General features: G+C 44.1%; 1 protein-coding gene across 1 annotated transcript in view; it reads right to left on the minus strand.

Moving 5' to 3' along the window:
* The window catches only part of LOC311116995 (paired box protein Pax-2a-like), a gene marked incomplete at its 3' end in the record, with an annotated part of 47,528 nt that overhangs the window by 19,063 nt on the left and 9,865 nt on the right, over positions 1–18,600 (minus strand). The window contains exons 5-7 of the mRNA XM_084192004.1: positions 18,020–18,139; positions 4,694–4,869; positions 769–898 (exon numbers count right to left, since the gene is read on the minus strand). Coding sequence (XP_084048130.1) covers positions 769–898; positions 4,694–4,869; positions 18,020–18,139 — 426 coding nt within the window. The remainder of the gene's footprint in view (positions 1–768; positions 899–4,693; positions 4,870–18,019; positions 18,140–18,600) is intronic.

Genomic DNA, 18,600 nt, shown 5'->3' on the forward strand with positions numbered 1-18,600 from the left:
GGGGGACAGTATAAAAAAGATGTATTCACTAACTGTAAGTCGCTCTGGATAAGAGCGTCTGCTAAATGACTAAAATGTAAATGTTCTACTACTACTGATACTACTACTACTACTACTACTACTACTCAGATTGTCAAACCAAACGGCATTAAAAGAATCTGCACACTTACTTTGATGTTTCTGGTTGGAGTATTCTTTTTTATTTTTATGTCATGTAAATAAATAGACGCCATGTCATTGCATTGCACAACATCATGTTGTTTGGTTTCATTACAATGTTGGCTGTTCTGAACAGAACAGTGAACAAAGGCCCATCCCAAATACCACCCTATTCCCTACATTGTGTACTACTTTTGACCAGAGCCCTATGGACCCTGGTCAAAAGTAGTGCACTAGAAAAGGGTGCCATTTGGGAAACAAACCAATAATCCCCTTAGCTGAAGCTGTGGTTTGGCCTGTCCTGGCTGGGCAGGCAGACTATGCTAGGGCCGTAGGTACAGTATGAAGCATCTTATACCAGGAGTACTGATCTAGGATCAGGTCCCAACTCTCCATGTAATCATATTAATTAATGATCTAAAAGGCTAAACTGATCCTATATATGCACTCCTACTCTGAGACACACAGCCAAAAGCAACTTACAAATATGTTTGTATGCGTTGCCCTAGCGTGGAATCAAAACCCACAACTGCAGGACTCGTGTTGCAAGCATCATGCTCTACCAACTGAGCCACACAGACAGGACCAGTGTTTGGCTCTGTGCCTTACCTACAGAGTAGCTCTGTGTCACGGAGACACTGGGGCCAAGGTTCTGGTTACCGCTGGAGGACAGGCTGGGTTTGACCTCACCGTCCAGACCAGGGTTCAGGGAGGACAGGGAGTGGGAGTACTCGTTGGCCTGCAAAAAAAGACACGTTCACCATTACACAACCATAGAAATGAAGAAGAAAGGCTCATCTCTCCCTGCTGTGGATTTATTCCACCAATGTTTCATCTAAAGAGCCTTCATTAATCAGGGTTACACAATAACACAACATTAGCTACCAAAACCATGCGTATAGAGTCAAATACTGTCTCTCCATGAATCGTAGGATGTCTATGTGTGAGTGTGTGTGTGTGGGTGGGTGGGGTGTGGGTGGGTTGTGGGTGTCTGGGTTGGGTTTTGGGTGTGTGTGTGTGCACGCATAAGTGTGTGCATGCATATTTGTGTGTGTGTGTGTGTGTGAGTTCACTATTTTCAAGCTGCAGCAGTGAGGGTGACAGTTCAAGCATATCATTAAAGTATTTTGGTTTTGTCTGAGAGGAAGTGGGATTTAGAAGAGCAGAATGAAAAGCCAAGCCGTCATCTGGTCCTTTGTGCTTGACTGCAGCCAGGAGTCCTGATCAGCCAAGGGAGAAAGCAGTTCTGCTTGGTTACCACGCTTCTGTCCCAAATGGCACCCTGTTCCCTGTACAGTGCACTAGTTTTGGTCAAAAGTAGTGCACTGTACGGGGAATAAGATTACATTTTGGACGCACACAGACGTGCCATGTGGCCCTGGTTCAGACAGGACACTATTCACCTTTTGGCTTTTTTACATTTTGAATCTAAAAAAGCTTCCCCACAACCCTTTAACATTTCATTGGTTCATCATCAGTAACTAAAAATAGGTCTTCATATACTGTAACGTACATTGTTCTGTGTTACCATGTACAAATGAATATCAAACTGAAAGTAATACTATTTATATATGTTTTATCATAGTGAAGAAATTACTTCATTTTATATCGACCATGATGTATTTTCTATGTATTTAGATTGGACTACAATACATTACTATAAAGACACTTTGTATACCCACAGAAAGTATTTCCTTTGTACGGCGGCGGACGGTTTAAGACGGTCATGGCAGATGTTAGTGTGTTTTATAATGAGATCAGACGTCCGGAGACTGTGTGTTGACAATGTTTGTCCAAAGCCCAGTGTGTGTCTGAGTGGCTCGCTGGGCCGCGGTCCCAAAGGGGACGCCTGGGAGCCTGTGACCCCACTCTTGTCTGCTTCTATCCCAGACAAACTCTAATTGTCTGCTACAACTGTTCACTGGGACAATGTCGGATGTTTTCCTCTATTCTTGAAGGCTTTAGATGCCAAACAGACGTTTTATCATGCAGATAAAGGATGGGTTAGAGGAGGGGGAGAGGAAGGAAAAAACCCCAAAGAAAAGATAGATTTGAAAAGGATGACCAAATGGCTAGCAGAAGTGTGGGAGGGGTGAATCTATTTAGTTCTGCATCTCCAGAATGGTGTTGTAATGGCCTTCTAACCAGGACCCAGACCCTGGCTAATAGGGGCACATTTACCAACCAGGAAAAAGGGGGCAAAACGACAAGAGAAAGAGGGATCCATGAAAGGAGAAAATCCTCTGATTAATATTATATTAAATTAAAATAGATTTTTCTGGGCTGTTCCCGTCGCATCCACTAATTTTCCCTTATTCTTCTACTGGTCTCTTATTCCCTTATTCTTCTACTGGCCTCTTATTCCCTTATTCTTCTACTGGCCTCTTATTCCCGTATTGTTCTACTGGTCTCTTATTCCCTTATTGATCCACTGGTCTCTTATTCCCTTATTCTTCTACTGGCCTCTTATTCCCTTATTCTTCTACTGGCCTCTTATTCCCTTATTGTTCTACTGGTCTCTTATTCCCTTATTGATCCACTGGCCTCTTATTCCCTTATTGTTCTACTGGCCTCTTATTCCCTTATTCTTCTACTGGCCTCTTATTCCCTTATTCTTCTACTGGCCTCTTATTCCCTTATTCTTCTACTGGCCTCTTATTCCCTTAATCTTCTACTGGCCTCTTATTCCCTTATTGTTCTACTGGCCTCTTATTCCCTTATTGTTCTACTGGCCTCTTATTCCCTTATTGTTCTACTGGCCTCTTATTCCCTTATTGTTCTACTGGCCTCTTATTCTCTTATTGTTCTACTGGCCTCTTATTCCCATGTTGTTCTACTGGCCACTTATTCGTTATTCTTCTACTGGCCTCTTATTCCCTTATTGTTCTACTGGCCTCTTATTCCCTTATTGTTCTACTGGCCTCTTATTCCCTTATTGTTCTACTGGCCTCTTATTCCCTTATTGTTCTACTGGCCTCTTATTCCCATATTCTTCTACTGGCCTCTTATTCCCTTATTGTTCTACTGGCCTCTTATTCCCTTATTGTTCTACTGTTCTCTTATTCCCTTATTGTTCTACTGGTCTCTTATTCCCTTATTGTTCTACTGGCCTCTTATTCCCTTATTGTTCTACTGGTCTCTTATTCCCTTATTGTTCTACTGGTCTCTTATTCCCTTATTGTTCTACTGGCCTCTTATTCCCTTATTGTTCTACTGGCCTCTTATTCCCATATTCTTCTACTGGCCTCTTATTCCATTATTCCTCTACTGGCCTCTTTTTCTTTTGAACCCCTCCTCCTTTTCTCTCCTCCTCTTCTTTAATACTCTATCTGAAGCTCTCTGTGATTGCAAGTCATTTCCAATTCGTTTTGGTATTGATCTTCCAGTAGAAATCAGTTTGGTAATTAGCTCCAAATTAGGCTCTCTTCTGGAGGTGAGTCCTGTCCTACTGATTTATTACCTACGTAATTCACCGCGATCGGAGAGAAATTAAAATGAACTCAATTAGGCCCATTGCTTTAGCTTCTTTTATGGGTCCCTCCTTAAATACTTGTAGTTTTATACGGGGACAAATGAATAGTCTCTTGTTGTTTAATAGTCTAATGAAAGTAAATAAAGGTTATCCATTGTAATAAGCCTAAGAGAGGTTTTAATAAGAATAAATGTAGTATGTAAACATATAAGGGTCTAGTTATTGTGGTTTTGGGTGGGGGTGGTTACAGATGGGGTCTTCATTTGGTAAATGAGGATGGATAGGTGGTGAGTGTTTGTGGTGTTGACATCAAAAGGAATAAACATTGAAAATCCTATATATACACCCAGGTGTGTGAAAACACCTCAAGAAAACAAATCAAGAAAGCCCCTTGCTATGTTTACAATTTATAAAAACATTTCTGTGATAAATCTGACAGCCCGAAAGCTGCTTCATACACTGTTTCAATAAAAACATTATTGAAGAATGACACAGAACTATAACAGAAACACAGAGTCAAATAACACAGCAGCAAAAAAAATAGAGAAAAATAGAGGTATTGATTAATTGCATGTTGCCTTTCTGTTATTCTCAATTATAAGGGATCCAGAGAATGTGGTGTTTTTTCATCCCAAGATCAATACGACGTGGGAGTTTTCCCTGAGATCCCTACAGCATTTTACATGCTGTTTTCTAAAACACTGGAATGACTGTTTTACCAGCCTAGACTTTTGTGGCCATTTTATTTTTGAGAGCTGCGTGGAGCAGATATGTATTGCTCAGATTGCTGTGTGCTACTTCGGGGGCCTCTGGGCCAACTAAATAAAATAGCAGAATCTCTCAGCACAAAAAAGTAAATAACAATCTGTTGAGTTTCAGGGAAATCTACGTTAGGAGCAGCAAAATATACACTAAAAATAAACAAACAGAAAAACAACAACAACAATATCATGGTTGTACAGCTCGCGGCGATGGAACTTGGATGGAATGGAAGTGGTGAGGTGGTGTAATACAGGTGTATTTGATAGTGTTAATGGTAACAAACAACAAGACGTTGCTAACCTGTTCTGGTTTGATGTGCTCCGAGGTTGGGAAGACGTCGGGGTACGAGGGGCGTTCAAAGACCCGGTCCAAAGCTTCCAGCTGCTGCTGAGTGAAAGCATCGGCCCGCAGGTGCTTCCGTAAACTGTCCACACTACCCTGAGAATCAGTGTTTGGGCCAGACCCATCTGAACCATCTACAAGAAGAGAGAGCAACAACACTAGAGTCTAATCACTGAAGCCCCTGTAAGGTAGGAAGCTGGCTGACTGAAGCCCCTATAAGGTAGGAAGCTGGCTGACTGAAGCCCCTGTAAGGTAGGAAGCTGGCTGTCTGAAGCCCCTGTAAGGTAGGAAGCTGGCTGTCTGAAGCCCCTGTAAGGTAGGAAGCTGGCTGACTGAAGTCCCTGTAAGGTAGAAAGCTGGCTGTCTGAAGCCCCTGTAAGGTAGGAAGCTGGCTGACTGAAGCCCCTGTAAGGTAGGAAGCTGGCTGTCTGAAGCCCCTGTAAGGTAGGAAGCTGGCTGTCACTGAAAACCCTGTAAGGTAGGAAGCTGGCTGACTGAAGCCCCTGTAAGGTAGGAAGCTGGCTGTCTGAAGCCCCTGTAAGGTAGGAAGCTGGTGTTTATATTGTTACTGTGTGTTAATGGTAGCTTTGGATAAGAGTACTCAGTGCTTGAGTTGGTCCTGTGCTCAACTTTTCCATCACCTCTTATAGAACATTGGCTCTAAAATATTATGAGTACCAGCACATCCATGTAAGCATTTCACTGTACCGTTTACACCCGTGTACACCCGCTGTATCCTGTATCATTTACACCCGTGTACACCCGCTGTATCCTGTACCGTTTACACCCGTGTACACCCGCTGTATCCTGTATCATTTACACCCGTGTACACCCGCTGTATCCTGTACCGTTTACACCCGTGTACACCCGCTGTATCCTGTACCGTTTACACCCGTGTACACCCGCTGTATCCTGTATCGTTTACACCCGTGTACACCCGCTGTATCCTGCATCGTTTACACCCGTGTACACCCGCTGTATCCTGTATCGTTTACACCCGTGTACACCCGCTGTATCCTGCATCGTTTACACCCGTGTACACCCGCTGTATCCTGCATCGTTTACACCCGTGTACACCCGCTGTATCCTGTACCGTTTACACCCGTGTACACCCGCTGTATCCTGTATCGTTTACACCCGTGTACACCCGCTGTATCCTGTATCGTTTACACCCGTGTACACCCGCTGTATATTGTGTACCTGATGAATAAACGTTGATTTTATTTCACCCAAAATGAGTCCCAGCACCTATTTCAGTCCACTTCAAGCACTGGGAGTACTACTGATATATTGAATTATACAGTGCAAATTCAGTCAGGGTAGATTTTAAAAGGGGTCATATTAATGCTGCTTGTGGTGAGCCACTGAGTGCAGTGTTGCTTCACAGACAGACAGACAGACAGACAGACAGACAGACAGACAGACAGACAGACAGACAGACAGACAGACAGACAGACAGACAGACAGACAGACAGACAGACAGACAGACAGACAGACAGACAGACAGACAGACCCAGTAGAGGAAACTACTACTACCACACACAGTATTAGCCAGCATCATGATGTGAAAGCCCCTGTGGTAATTGATGGATTACCATCAGTGCAAATATATACTTGTTGTAGTGGTGGAGCCCATGTATTTTAATGTACTCTGCAGCTACAGTACCCAAGTGGCTTTTCATTCCATGTTCATTCCAGGCTCCAGGGGTTTCCCTCCTTCTACTCTCCTTCTCAATTTCCCTTTTCAACAATTTAATACTGCTTTCATTTTCAGTCGAGTGGCAGAGTAGCAGTGTTTCATTTGGGTAGCTAACACCGTTGTGACCACAGACACGACAGACAGAGAAAGAGAGAGAGAGAGAGAGAGAGAGATGCTGTGAATGAATAAAACGGTACAGTCTAGTTCAATCATCTCCTAGTCCCAGGATGCCGTTCTCCAAACAGAGGGAGAGGGATGCCTTAGCTTTTCCCTTTGGCGCTTCCCTGTGATGCTATAAAGACCCACTTTTAAAGACCTCCAGACCCCCCCCCCCCCTCCCCTTCCCTTCCCATCCCATCCCAGGCTGCAGTGGCTCTGGCTACTCCCTCCCAGCCTCCAGCCTCCTCCTCCGTGGATCTCTAGAAAGGGCTCCGGCTCCTTTACAAATCTGTCATTCTAAATTTGTGGCAGATTATGTTCTCTGGCTGGTCCTGGTGGGAGCGGCAGAGATATATGATATGCAAGGAGGGCCCCTATTGATTGCCTGCCTGATCTGGTGGCAAGAGGGAGCTGAAACGAACTTGAAATGAACATCATGCCTCAACTCAATGTGCGTATAATACTCTACTTAATCCCACATTTTTCTCTGCCAAGGAATTCAATTGATCAATCATGTCTCTCCTGATGGTACCATTTGGAAGGGTTATTGCCATTCCATTCTGCCGCTTGACCTTTTCTCACCGGGGCCAGAGGATGAACCTGCACTCCCAAGAAGAGCAAAAACGTATCAAGGGGCTATATAAGAGACCCTGGGGGAGTTGGTGTGTGTGTGTGTGTGTGTGTGTGTGTGTGTGTGTGTGTGTGTGTGTGTGTGTGTGTGTGTGTGTGTGTGTGTGTGTGTGTGTGTGTGCGTGCGTGCGTGCGTGCGTGCGTGCGTGCGTGCGTGCGTGCGTGCGTGCGTGCGTGCGTGCGTGCGTGCGTGCGTGCGTGCGTGCGTGCGTGCGTGCGTGCGTGCGTGCGTGCGTGTGTGTGTGTCGTGGTTGGGGGGGGGGGTGAATAGGTAACTGCCATGTGCTGCCCAACATACTACAATAATTCTATATCCTCAAACAAATGATTTTAATAACTAATAATTCTACAACACATTACAATAGCTTTTTATGTGAAAAAATACCTATTATGGTATATGTACGACATTCTACAAATATGTAAAATCTTGCTATTTTCATAGCGTGATCGGTTGTGATCTGTTGCAATATGCAATCACAGGAGAACATAAATCACTTATACTCTACACTGCTCAGCTATTTTCATCTGATTTTCAGTATAGATAAATCTAATCGCATCTTTGATCTGGCATTATTTCTGGACAGCTCCACTGGGGGCCTCAGTCTCTCATAGCTCCGCTGAACGGTTGTCGCTTTATCAACCTCAACTGTTCCCTTCGGTCCTCGGAAGCAAATAGACTCATTAATTACTTTCCATCAACTAGCCCAGAGTACATACCATGATCAATATCTGCACATTAGTCATTCACCACAGAGGAATACACTTCCCATACACATGACAAACCATCCCCAGGTCAACCAACAGTACACAAGCTCTTGTTCCCACTCAAACCATCCCCAGGTCAACCTACAGTACATCGGCTCTTGTTCCCACTCAAGTTAAGGTGAAAGATCCATTTAAACATTTAAAACACCCCACCTAAATATTGCCTACTTGTATTATAAATAATCCTATAGGACTACCGTAAAAGCACCTCACTCTAATGCCCAGTACATCTGTGGATGTGACTCAGATTGCACCTTATTCCCTATATAATGCACTCCTTTTGACCAGAGCCCTGTGGCTTGACTGTCTCACCCATGTCTGGTGGAGTAGGTTGTTCTGGGTGGTGGTAGGGAGACCTTCAGTCTAGCCTGGCTAAACCAGACTGAATACTAAACTCAATGGTGAGCTCAAAGGTGAGCTCAGCATTCAGTCTAGTTTTTACCAGGCTATTTAACTAGAGGTCTTCTGTTTCATCCTGAAGACATTTAGAAGTTAATTCAACCAACCCAATTACATTTTTGTGCATATCATAGCCACCCAGCAATGTAATTTTTAGTATACAGTATACAGTGCCAAATAACATTTGCTATAAGATATATTGTACATGTTTTTGGGGGCATGTTTCCCATCCCATTTTAGCTATTAATTATGTCATAGCATTAGCCGGTAACTTTGTTTACATGTTAGTCATTTAGCAGTCGCTCTTATCCAGAGCATATTATTTTCGTACCGGTCCCCCGTGGGAATCAAACTCACAATCCTGGCGTTGCAAGCTCCATGCTCTAGCAACTGAGCTCTGTTTTGTCACATTCTCCCCAGTCACTCCTCCCCAGTCACTCCTCCCCAGTCACTCCTCCCCAGTGATGCTAATAAGTTATGTTGTTATGTCATAGTAGACAATGTCTTTGTTTGTTGGTGAGTCTCCTTATCCTCCCCAGTCACTCCCCCCCAGTCACTCCCCCCCAGTGATGGTGTCTGTGTTATTGATCAGTGAGTGACAGGGTTGAGTGTATTCATCTTGACGTGGCTGGGTATTAACACTCCGGTAACGAGGGAGCAGAGGACTCCAGACCCTATCAGATCACATCACTAGCTCTATAAAACAGACTCCTCTCCGCGGGCTCGCCACCCCCAGGTCATGACCCCTAGCAGGGGGTTGAGCCGATGTAATTCTGTCTCTGCCTGGAGTCAGAGAGAGAGACCATCTGACTGACTACACTGACTACCTGTCTGCCAAACACAACAGAGTAAAAACACTAGAAACGTTGGCTTTTGAGAAGGAAGCTAATGTCGTCTGGCTATGACTGTCATTATACAATTGGCTTGAATGGGTCGTAAAGAATTGACCAAAGCAATGGCGTCAAAATATAAGCTCGTAATTGGTATAGTATCTTATTCATGGTAAAATTCAAGCTGTGTTCAGTCTGCGTTTAGCCCTGAGTGGAGGCACAGGAAGGTGAAACGGCACCTTAGGGTCATGAAAGCCCCTCTTGCCTGAACAGGCTTTCTGTCTATCTGTTGTTTCATGTTTGAACAACATTTCAATACGTTAGCTAGTGATTCCCTTTACCAAGCATTGCATTAGCATTCTGTTTGTTTTTGTAATATCACTCCCTCATCTACAACTAGCTTCAATTTATACCCTGAATTAAATCAAATTAACACTCATTTCAAATTAAATTGTAAACGTTGACACATACATTTTTCAATTGAACGTTTTGGTTAATGTCATGTTAACCAAATCAAATATTACAAAATTTAGTGCACATATGCTCCGCATAGCCTCTCTTTAATATGCTGTATCCTCTTAAGGATCTGACACTTAAAAAAAAAAAAATTGCCTAAAATTACATACCCAAATCTAACTGCCTGTAGCTCAGGACCTGAAGCAAGGATATGCATATTCTTGATACCATTTGAAAGGAAACACTTTGAAGTTTGTGGAAATGTGAAATTAATGTAGGGGGATATAACATATTAGATCTGGTAAAAGATAATAAAAAATAAAAAAACATGTTTTCTATTATCTTTTTGTTACATCATCTTTGAAATGAAAGAGAAAGGCCACAATATAATATTGCAGTTTAGGCACAAATTAGATTTTGGCCACTAAATGGCAGCAGTGTTTGTGCAAAGTTTCAGATTGATCCAGTGAAGCATTGCAATACTGGACTATTTTGTATCAAGTCTGCCCAAATATGCCAAATTGGTCAATTGATACATTTTCAAGTACATAACTATAGAGAACATACAAAATGATATGGTAATACAAAATGTACGTTTACACACTCCCAGGAATGTCATAAATTACATTAGCTTATACACTAACTTTCACAAATCTAGATGGCCGGGCGGGGTGGGGGTGGAGCCAGAGACAGCAGGGGTTCAAACTGTAGAACCCAGTTCCTATATTTTAATATAAAAATTGATTTTATCAAACAAAACTACGCTATATTTAATCTCTGGGACCTTTAGGATGACAAATCAGAGCAAGATTCCTGAATGTAGGCACATAATTTAAATTCAGAGGTGAATGTATCAAACCAGTTGCCGTGATACATTTTTTGTTGTTGTGCACTCTCCTCAAACAATAGCATGGTATCTTTTCACTGTAATAGCTACTGTAAATTGGACAGTGTAGTTAGATTAACAAGAATTTAAGCTTTCTGGCCATATAAGACATGTCTACGTCCTGGACAGTTTGCTGTTACTTACAACAGTCACGCTAATCACATTAGCGCACGTTATCTCAACCGTCCCGTATACGGGACACCGATCTCGTAGAGGTTAATATATCTTTCTACTTACATAGATATGTGTAACTAAGACAATTCTCTCACTATACACTCTGCCGGCCTCAGAAAGAGAACTCTATATCGTCTGAATGGTAGTTTTGCAGACAATCTTATCCAGAGCGATGCTCTTACCCGTAGCGACATTACGTTCAACAATGGTAGGTACAACTACAGAGGCTGTGTAGGGGTAGGAACAGTGTACAGAAAGGCAGTGACACCACAATTCATTTATCTGTTCTTGGGTATTAAGTAGCTTTATTAAATTGATTTGGAACATTACAGTTCAGTGTGTTACTGCCTCCCTTTCTGATTTGATGTTGTTGAACTGAGATCCTCTGTTGTTCCACCCTTCTCCCTGAGTGCGCCCCAAATGGCATCCTATTTATTTTGTTGTTGTTTTATTTTTACTTTTTTTGTTAAAAATAAATGCATTGTTGGTTAAGGGCTGTAAGTAAGCATTTCACTGTAATGTCTGCACCTGTTGTATTCGGCGCATGTGGCCAATAAAATTTGATTTGATTTGATAGTGCCCTATGGGCCCTGATCAAAAGTAGTGCACTATATAGGGAATATGGTGCCATTTGAGACACAGACCCACTCTCACCCAAACAGATGGTGATGCTCACAGAACACAGAAGTGAACAGGATTCATGGCCTAGTGCTCCATCATTCATCTGTCCCTCTCTCTGTCCCTGTCTCTCTCTCTGTCCCTGTCCCTGTCTCTCTCTCTCTCTCTCTTTCTCTCTCTATGTCTCTCTCTCTCTCTGTCTCTCTTTCTCTCTCTGTCTCTTTCTCTCTCTCTCTCTCTCTCTCTCTCTCTCTCTCTCTCTGTCTCTGTCCCTGTCCCTGTCTCTCTTTCTCTCTCTATGTCTCTCTCTCTCTCTCTGTCTCTCTTTCTCTCTCTATGTCTCTCTTTCTCTCTCTGTCTCTCTCTCTCTCTCTCTCTCTGTCTCTCTCTGTCTCTTTCTCTCTCTCTCTCTCTCTCTCTCTCTCTCTCTCTCTCTCTCTCTCTCTCTCTCTCTCTCTCTCTCTCTCTGTCTCTGTCTCTGTCTCTGTCTCTGTCCCTCTCTCTGTCCCTGTCCCTGTCTCTCTTTCTCTCTCTATGTCTCTCTCTCTCTCTCTATGTCTCTCTTTCTCTCTCTGTCTCTTTCTCTCTCTCTCTCTCTCTCTCTCTCTCTCTCTCTCCTCTCTCTCTCTCTCTCTCTCTCTCTCTCTGTCTCTGTCTCTGTCTCTGTCTCTGTCTCTGTCTCTGTCTCTGTCTCTGTCTCTGTCTCTCTCTCTGTCTCTGTCTCTGTCTCTGTCTCTGTCTCTGTCTCTGTCTCTGTCTCTCTCTCTGTCTCTCTCTCTCTGTCTCTATCTCTCTCTCTGTCTGTCTGAGTACCACTGACTGCTGCCTTTGAATGATATTAAATTATGTTCTTCTTCTTATCATGGAATTTCTCTTTTTTTAATTCTCATATTTTACAAAAGCTTCAGACAATGCAGAAATATTTTTTTGAAAGTGATTGAAATGAAGAATACCCATAATGGTAGTTATGATTGTCCATATTGTGGGTAGTATTTGAATAGCGAAGTGAAATGGTTTCAAAAGACTGGACACACTTGGTGAGACGTCATTCTCTTCATTGGCCATTAGCTAGACACAGCATCCTCAGGAAACCTCTCAGCTGTATCTGTCCAGGTGATTTCAGCTAAATCACCCAATAGAATGGGTGTCAGCAGCCCGTTGTGCGTAACAGTTGGTCAGTCTCTTAATAATGTACATTAATTCAACAATCTGTATTTCCACCACAGTACACTAATATATCTCTGCTAATGTTGCATCCATACTAGAACATTCTATCTCTATTTTACAGCACATACTGTGACAAAACAATCACCAAACAAAAGCAGATCCCTATCGGTCCGAAGCATTTTTTTCTATTCCACAGTCTGCAATACAAATTCCTTCTTGGCAATAATTCCCTACAGTGACTGAACCGAATATTTCAGACCCTTGAGCTATTTCCTTTGTCTTTTCCCACAGCCAGCCCATCGGAGGGGAGTGGGGATGCGGGTGGAGGGTTGGACGGGTTGGGGGGTGGGGGGGTTGGGGATGTGGAGGGGAGAGAGGAGAGAGGAGAGGGGGACGGGGACAAGGATATTAATTTGTGAGGTAATAGCTTTTCTCTGCGGAATTGCAAATTCCCATATATATGGACAGCGGACAGGACATCCATGGTCACCAACGACACACGACATTTGGCTACGACCCAAATGGCACTTTATTCCTTATATAGTGCACTTCCAGGGCCCTGGTCAAAAGTAGTACACTATAAAGGGAATAGGGTACCCTTTAGTATACAGCCCATCTCCAGAGGTCCTCTCTCTCTCTCTCTCCTCTCCTCTTCTCTCTCTCTCTCCTCTCCTCTCCACGCTCTGTCCTGGCTGGCAACAATAGCTGCCAAGTGTAACATGCTACTTTTAATTTGCAATAACACATGACAAAGCCAGATTAATGGCTCTTATGACACGGGTGTCCCTGGCGCCGGTCTTCTCCAGGACCCAGTGTACATAACGCGTGTCACACTACATTATCTCTACATCCCTCTAGTAATGGGGGGGACCTGCTTTCTTTAAAGGGCACTCGCTGCTGAGTTGGAACTTAGGAGCTGACTGACTGGTCCACCTTGGCACAGAGCCACAGTACAGCCGCGGTTCTGGACCTCTACACACCAGAGTCCGTCCGTTTTGCTGCGGTGAGCCGCCGCTGTGAACTTGTTGTTATTGCCATAGCTACCATGGCTGCTGGTTTTTTTTCACCTGTTTGATAAAGACTGTCTTTATCCGTCTGTCTTCTATAAATGTCCCTATGTGCAGAGCTAATATTGTGTACAGGAGTTATTCTTTCTACATTAAAGTCAACTCTGGGGCTAATTCTCTGCACCACACATTAGGAGAAACGTGGTGGTGGTGTGTGAGGTGACATTCCATCTCTAAAAAGAGTTTGTGCCGTGATCAGACAGTAATAATCAGGCTTAGCAAGTTTAACAGGGCTCAGCTCATAGAAGGCTAAAGTTAAAGACTGGACTATGGGGACATTTAATCCAATGCATTAACCAATACCTGTACACAGCCCTTCTGAAATTAGCCCACTCAACCTTCCTCATCCCCATATTGTTATTTATTTTGCTCATTTGCACCCCAGTATCTCTATTTGCACATCATCTCTTGCACATCTATCACTCCGGTGTTAAAACTACATTGTAATTATTTTTCACTATGGCCTATTTATTGCCTTACCTCCATAACTTGCTACATTTGCACACACTGTATATATATTTTCTGTGGTATTTTTGACTTTATGTTTTGTTTTACCCCATATGTAACTCTGTGTTGTTGTTTTTATCGCACTGCTTTGCTTTATCTTGGCCAGGTCGCAGTTTTAAATGAGAACTTGTTCTCAACTGGCTTACCTGGTTAAATAAAGGTGAAATAAAAAAATAAAAAATAAAAAATACCACAGCAGCATACCTAAACAAATACATCATCAAAATAAGTTGAAAGAACAAACAGCTTTTGAAACACTGACCTGTGGTCTTAGTATGAAACACTGATCTGTGGTGTTAGTATGAAACACTGATCTGTGGTGTTAGTATGAAACACTGACCTGTGGTCTTAGTATGAAACACTGATCTGTGGTGTTAGTATGAAACACTGATCTGTGGTGTTAGTATGAAACACTGATCTGTGGTCTTAGTATGAAACACTGATCTGTGGTGTTAGTATGAAACACTGATCTGTGGTCTTAGTATGAAACACTGATCTGTGGTGTTAGTATGAAACACTGACCTGTGGTGTTAGTATGAAACACTGACCTGTGGTGTTAGTATGAAACACTGATCTGTGGTCTTAGTATGAAACACTGATCTGTGGTGTTAGTATGAAACACTGACCTGTGGTCAGATAACCAGTCCTAAAGTCTTAGTAATGGTATTGTAATAAAACAAATAATGCTGTGAATAATAACACACAAATGAATATTGTGTTTGAATATTGAGAATACAGATATAGAGAACATTGTCGTTGTAGGGTGCAGCGTATCTCGAGTTCCATAAATACGAAATGTATTTTAAGTACCCTAAATAGCCATTATTTGCGAGCTATAATTTACTGGGACACATATTAGAGTAAAGCGTGATGCCATCTAGCTACAGAGTCATGATATCGGATGCAATATACTATTTTTCCAAACGGTGGCTTGCGGCGAGACATTGTTTTTAAAGCACTGTTTTGATGAGCCATGATGTGTGAGAGAGGATTGAGGGCCTGGGGTTGATCTGTTAGATAAACTATCACTGTCCCTCGGCCTGTGGTTCCAGGTGGGTACTATTGACTGGGGCTGGAGAGGGAGTATGTAACAACCATATCGCCCTCCTACACACCCCCACCCGACCACCCTACACTCCCCTACCCGACCACCCTACACTCCCCTACCCGACCACCCTACACTCCCCTACCCGACCACCCTACACTCCCCTACCCGACCACCCTACACTCCCCTACCCGACCACCCTACACTCCCCTACCCGACCACCCTACACTCCCCTACCCGACCACCCTACACTCCCCTACCCGACCATCCTACACTCCCCTACCCGACCACCCTACACTCCCCCACCCGACCACCCTACACTCCCCTACCCGACCACCCTACACGCCCACCCAACCACCCTACACCCCCCTACCCGACCACCCTACACTCCCCCACCCAACCACCCTACACTCCCCCACCCGACCATCCTACACTCCCCCACCCGACCACCCTACACCCCCTGCTTCCCTCTGCTCTCACTAGGGCTGGAGAGGGAGTAATTGTGCGTCCCAAATGGCACCCTATTCCCTATTTTCCCCATAGGGCTCGGGTCAAAAGTAGTGCACTATATAGGGAATAGGGCACCATTCTGGACGCACCTTATATAAGAACCACAGACCCCCGTTCCTTCGACCCCCACACCCCCCCCCCCCCCCCACCACCCACCACCCCCGCTTCCCTCTGCTCTGCTCTTTCATCAGCATGCCGCCCGGGCCAGGGAACTTAAATCAAGGAAATGGCAGGACATCAAGGAGATCATTTGAGACTGAATAGCCGTAGAAACATGGGGCTGTCATCTATTAGAGGAGAGGACCCTCCAAAACACGCCGCCGAGCAGCTCTCCTCGCTCTCTCTACGAGCCCCTCTCTCTGTCCTTACAGGTCCTTCCTCACCATGTCCTCTAATGCCTCTCTCTCTCTCTCTCTCTCTCTCTCTCTCTGTCTCTCTCTCTCTCTCTGTCTCTCTCTCTCTCTCTCTCTCTCTCTCTCTCTCTCTCTCTCTCTCTCTCTCTCTCTCTCTCTCTCTCTCTCTCTCTCTCTCTCTGTCTCTCTCTGTCTCTCTCTCTCTCTCTGTCTCTCTCTCTCTGTCTCTCTCTCTGTCTCTCTCTCTCTCTCTCTCTCTCTCTGTCTCTCTCTCTCTCTCTCTCTCTCTCTCTCTCTCTCTCTCTCTCTGTGTCTCTCTCTCTCTCTCTGTGTCTCTCTGTCTCTCTCTGTGTCTCTCTGTCTCTCTCTCTCTCTCTCTCTCTCTCTCTCTCTCTCTCTCTGTCTCTCTGTCTCTCTCTGTCTCTCTGTCTCTCTCTCTAGCTGTCCTTCTAGGTCCTTCCTCACCATGTCCTCTAATGCCTACTCTGCCCTTCAGTATCAATCTGCATAGAAATGTGTGCCTTCTATCATCCGATGACTAGATATTACACCCCGGCTAATAGGAAAGAGCTCTTGTAGAATAGTCTGAAAATGAACTCTTTTAAAATGTCAGACGTTTGCATTATGCCTTACGATCTCTCTCTGCTAGCAGCATCTCTTTACAGGGGAAGATAGTTGATTATGTCATTTGCCATGTCCACGTCATGCTGGTTTTTATATCTCTGCCAGGAAATCTACCTTTGACATGTCATTAGTCATCCCTCCATCCCTCCATCCTTCCATTCCTCCATCCCTCCACACAGCACACTCATAAAACATTATATTCCACCGAATACCCCCACAAACCCTGCTCGGTGCTCGCGCTTCCACCTGACAAATGTCATACAGGACCCAAAAAAATTATTCTCACCAGATGCTTATGTAGTGACATTAGAAAGCCTGTTGCTTACAGATCCAATAATCTATATGGCCTCAGGCTTCTTATATCCACTAACCTACACTTTGAGTCAGTAAAAAGAGAGGGGAAGAGAGACGGGGAGGGGGGGGGGGGGGGGAGAACGAGCAAGAGAGAAAGAGAAAACGAGGAATAAAGGGAGAGAGAGAGAGAACGAGCAAGAGAGAGAGAGAGAACACGAAGGATAAAGGGAGAGAGAGAGGATGAGGGATAAAGGGAGAGAGAGAGGATGAGGTGCTGCTGGTGTTAAAAGTGTCTTCTACAGCGGAGGTGGTAGACGTTGGTTCCTTGAGTGACCTGGGTGGTTGGCTACATCATCTTGACATGTAATTATCTAAGCCCCTCTTAATCACTTCAAACAAAGATTAATTGCACAAGACAACAGTGGAGGTCATGTCTTCAAATCAAACAGCTCTTCCTCTTCTTCTTGACACACTAGAACACATTATCATGGTACATTTAGCCCTCATGGTTTTACTGTGCTATCGCTGGGCTCTGGCAATGCACATCAGACTGTCTGATGCTGTACACTAGCTAGTCGTGTATGTTGTTATGAAGACTGTGAGCTATGCTATTTAGTATTTTCTATTTTGAATGGAAATGCTCTGATCCGTTCTGATCTGAAGTATATCCATGTTAGAACACATCAACTCGTCAAGGTGCTCTGAGCCAGACAACATCAAGGTGCTCCGAGTCAGACAACATCAAGGTGCTCTGAGCCAGACAACATCAAGGTGCTCTGAGCCAGACAACATCAAGGTGCTCTGAGTCAGACAACATCGAGGTGCTCTGAGTCAGACAACATCAAGGTGCCCCTGAGTCAGACAACATCAAGGTGCTCTGAGTCAGACAACATCAAGGTGCTCTGAGCCAGACAACATCAAGGTGCTCCGAGTCAGACAACATCAAGGTGCTCTGAGTCAGACAACATCAAGGTGCTCTGAGCCAGACAACATCAAGGTGCTCTGAGCCAGACAACAACAAGGTGCTCTGAGTCAGACAACAACACCACAGCATTCTGGGACAGATACTATTCTCAGGAATGAGACTGGCTCTTCTCTTACCTTCATCTCGTTTTCTCTTCTCGCCGTTTGACCGGGGAATACCCAGGATGCCGTTGATGGAGTAGGACCCCACAGGGTCATTGGAAGGGCTTGTTACAGGTGGAGAGGCCTGGCTCGGTACTGAGGGAAAAGAGACATTTTATAATTATTATTTAACCTTCATTTTGTGGTCCTGTGTAGCTCAGTCAGTAGAGCATGGCACTTGCAGGATCGTGGGTTCGATTCCCAGGACACCCATAAGAACATGTATGCACGCAGTAGCCTACTGTAAGTTGCTTTGGATGTAAGCATCTACTAAATGGTATATAATATTATTATTTTGACAGGTTGTTCAGTTGAGTAGAAAATACCTATTTTTCAATGGAGACAAGGCGATTAACATGGGTTGGGATTATGATAGATCTTACTCATGGTGTGGCCTGGTGTAAGGGTTATGGTTATGATAGATCTTACTCATGGTGTGGCCTGGTGTAAGGGTTAGGGTTAGGGTTATGATAGATCTTACCCATGGTGTGGCCTGGTGTAAGGGTTAGGGTTAGGGTTATGATAGATCTTACCCATGGTGTGGCCTGGTGTAAGGG

Source organism: Coregonus lavaretus (genome assembly GCF_964263955.1).
Source record: "Coregonus lavaretus genome assembly, contig: HAP1_SCAFFOLD_349, whole genome shotgun sequence".
NCBI lineage: Eukaryota > Metazoa > Chordata > Actinopteri > Salmoniformes > Salmonidae > Coregonus > Coregonus lavaretus.